Source organism: Sceloporus undulatus, unplaced genomic scaffold (genome assembly GCF_019175285.1).
Source record: "Sceloporus undulatus isolate JIND9_A2432 ecotype Alabama unplaced genomic scaffold, SceUnd_v1.1 scaffold_7666, whole genome shotgun sequence".
NCBI lineage: Eukaryota > Metazoa > Chordata > Lepidosauria > Squamata > Phrynosomatidae > Sceloporus > Sceloporus undulatus.
This window is the reverse complement of record NW_024810585.1, coordinates 1-2,900: the sequence shown is the minus strand read 5'-3', so window position 1 is coordinate 2,900 and position 2,900 is coordinate 1. Positions and strand designations below refer to the sequence as shown.

At 55.6% G+C, this 2,900-nt stretch overlaps 1 protein-coding gene across 1 annotated transcript; it reads left to right on the top strand.

Moving 5' to 3' along the window:
* Positions 1-15: 15 nt before the first annotated feature.
* LOC121918281 (acrosin-like) lies at positions 16-1,759 on the top strand. Its single transcript, XM_042444356.1, has 2 exons — positions 16-1,054; positions 1,313-1,759. Exons 1-2 carry the CDS (start codon positions 991-993, stop codon positions 1,513-1,515), a joined length of 267 nt encoding a protein of 88 aa, XP_042300290.1. The 5' UTR covers positions 16-990; the 3' UTR covers positions 1,516-1,759.
* The last annotated feature ends 1,141 nt before the right edge of the window (positions 1,760-2,900 follow it).

The following is a 2,900-nucleotide window of genomic DNA, read 5'->3' as shown; positions in this document are numbered from 1 at the left end:
AGGAGAACAAGAGGGAGGCATCAGGGCACCCAAGGAAACTGGCGTCTCGGGGCATTCTCTTTTCCAGGACTGTGGCCAGGGATTCTGGGATGGACAGTCTCCAAAGGGGCTTTCCTCTGGGAGGAATCCCTTCAGCTAGCCCAGCAGTCCCTTCGTCTGGCCCTGGAGGTAGCCATGGGATTTTGTAGGAATCCAACCCATTGCAGAAAAAATAAACTTCCGAAAGCACCCGCCTTTTGCTTGTTTGCCATCCAGGGTTGGCCATCTTTCTGTTTTTGGCACTATTTGCTCCAGATAAACTCTTGCTCCCTAAGGTTCCCATGCCAGGAGAGAGACCCCCGCAAGAGACCCGCCCCCCTTTGCTTTGCAGGATCCTTTGCTTCCATTTTCCCTGGCCAGGCATTAGGCACTCAATCCCAGGATTCCCTGGGCCTGGAGTACCCATGCATCTCTGTGTTAATTTTAATGGCCGCTGTGATTGCTGCCTCCCTCTAGCAAGGAAGTTGCCAATCAGGGAGGAGGTACTGAGAGTGTTGGATCGCAATTCCCATTAGCAGCCACAGCCGCCTCGCCAATGGTGGGAAGTCATGGGAGTTGCAGTCCAATATGTGTTTTCTTTTGCTTTGTTGAGGAAGGGGTGATCTAAGCCAGTGGCAGAAGGAGCAGAGGTCTGACCAAGTGTCCTTACATCTCTCCGTCTCCCATCATTCTCCTCTTGCTGATGGGGACACTGAGGCCGGGAGGCTGCTTTTCCCGCTGCCCGGCCTCCCTCCCTTTGCCAGCCACTGACCCCAGACGCACAGGCCAACAGGGGCCTTAGAGGGAGACCACCCCCCTGGAGAAGAAGGAGGGAAAGTGGGGGGGGGGGCTTCTGGCCCTGGGTTTGTGAGGTCACTGACTGGAGGTCTGTGAGGTCACTGGGCAGAGCCTGGCCCCACTCACTCTGGTCTGGGTCTGGCTGGCTGCCCCTGGGCTCTGGGAGAGACCCCCATGGGTTCCCTGGCCCTCCTGGCGCTCCTGCCCCTCCTGCGGGCGACGGGGGCTTGGGCTCAAGGTACCAGGCCCAGGTGGGGGCAGAAGGTGCCCAGGGAGCCCCTTTGCCTCAGAGGGGAGCAGTCGCCCACCCACCCACCCTCCGGCCTTCCTCCCCAAGAGGGACCCTCCCTTCCGCTCCAGCTGTTCCTTTTTGCTCTGTGACCTCACAGGGGCCCCTGTGACATCCTCCTCCTGGGGGGTGTGACATCTCTGGTGGCAGTGAAAGTGGGGTGCCATGAGTGACGCCTCTCCTCTCCCTCCTCTTCCTCCTTCTCAGGCTGTGGCTACCGGCCGGAGTATGATGGCCTGGCCGGCTTCTCCATGGGTGGCGCCCGCATCGTGGGCGGCACACAGGCCCCTGCAGGCAAGTGGCCCTGGGTGGTCAGCGTGCAGACCAGCACCTTCCACTTCTGTGGAGGGTCCATCATCCACCCCTGGTGGGTCCTCTCTGCAGCCCACTGCTTCACCGATGAAAGGTAAGCCCTAAGTGTCAAGTTGAAGCCTTTCACAGCCGGTATCCGTTGTGTTTGGTGGGTTTTTTGGACTCTGTGGCTGGCATTTTCAGAGAATGGTGGCATGGAAGAGAAATTCAGTTTCTGAAGATGCCAATGCCACAGATGCTGGCGAAAAGTCCGGAATAAACTCTTCTAGAAATGGCCACATCGCCCCCAAAAAACCCACAAAAAACTATGTAAGCCCTATGCTTTGCAAGAGGGGGTTGTCAGGAGGGGAGCCTCACTTTGGGGAAGGGTCCCGGTCAGGCAGTGACCTTTTACACACACACACACACACACACACACACACACAGAGCTGACCCCTAAAGCCCTCTGCATTGGAGGGGGGCAGCTCCTGGACCCCCATTTTTGGACCTGACTGAAACAAGGAGGGGGCACAGCCAAAAGGCAGAGGGGGTCCGCACTGAAACACCCTCCCCATAGTTCGAAACCTCTTTCCCTGTTGTGGCTTTGTCATGTGTAAGCCTGGAGTTTTTTAGGTTGGGATGCTACTTGGAATCCTGTGCAAGAGATCTCCAGGCTCCACTGCCCTGAACTACAGCCCCAAGGGACCCTCTTTTGGGGAGCTGTAGTTCAGGGGAGTGGAGGCTGACACTCTCTCTAGCAGGGAATTCCATATTCCCCCCCCCCAACCCCTCTCAAAGGTTGACCTCTCTCCCTGAGAACTAGGAAATATGTGAGCCTCCTTCTTCCTCGCCTGTTTGCACGATGGCATGCGGGCAACTCCCAGGAGTGGCTGCAAACCCAGCCTAGCCACGGGGGAGGAATGCTGGGAGCTGCAATCCAACATACTGTGACGTTCCCACCCGCCTGGCTTGCCATTCTTTTGTGGCATCTTGATTGATTGGGATAATTAAACGTTGCACAACTGTGAGCTCCCTTGCTGCTTTTTCCCCGTTGGCCAACATGGATTTGCTTCCAGCTTTGGAAAGATATTGTATATTATTAGGCAAATCCAGCTCTCTCTCTCTCTTTCTCACTCACACACACACACACACACACAGAGCCACAGTCCCATTTTCCTCTTGCTGCCCTCTCTTTCCAGAGGGAGGTCTGGGCACATCTGCAGCCAAGAATCCCCTTCTCCAAACTGCCCTCCTCCTGAGCTGCCTGGGAGGTTATGGGAGATGCAGTCCAGGTCCCTCAGGAGGCAGGCAGATCTGGCCTCCTTTAAATAATGGGCAGGTAATCTGGGAAGACACAGGCAACACACACAGACACACTCCATTAGCGTTGCTCTCCTCCTGGTGTGACTCATTCTGGATGATGTTAATAAATAATAATAACAAATAAAAATAAAAAACCACTGATCAGGGCGGTGTACAACATGTTAACAATTACTACAGTGAC

Bases quoted from the DNA above. Each gene is read 5' to 3' on its own strand.
- LOC121918281 (XM_042444356.1), top strand. From the start codon at position 991: ATGGGTTCCCTGGCCCTCCTGGCGCTCCTGCCCCTCCTGCGGGCGACG. The intron at 1,055-1,312 runs GTACCAGGCCCA...CCTCCTTCTCAG, and splicing joins GACGGGGGCTTGGGCTCAAG to GCTGTGGCTACCGGCCGGAG.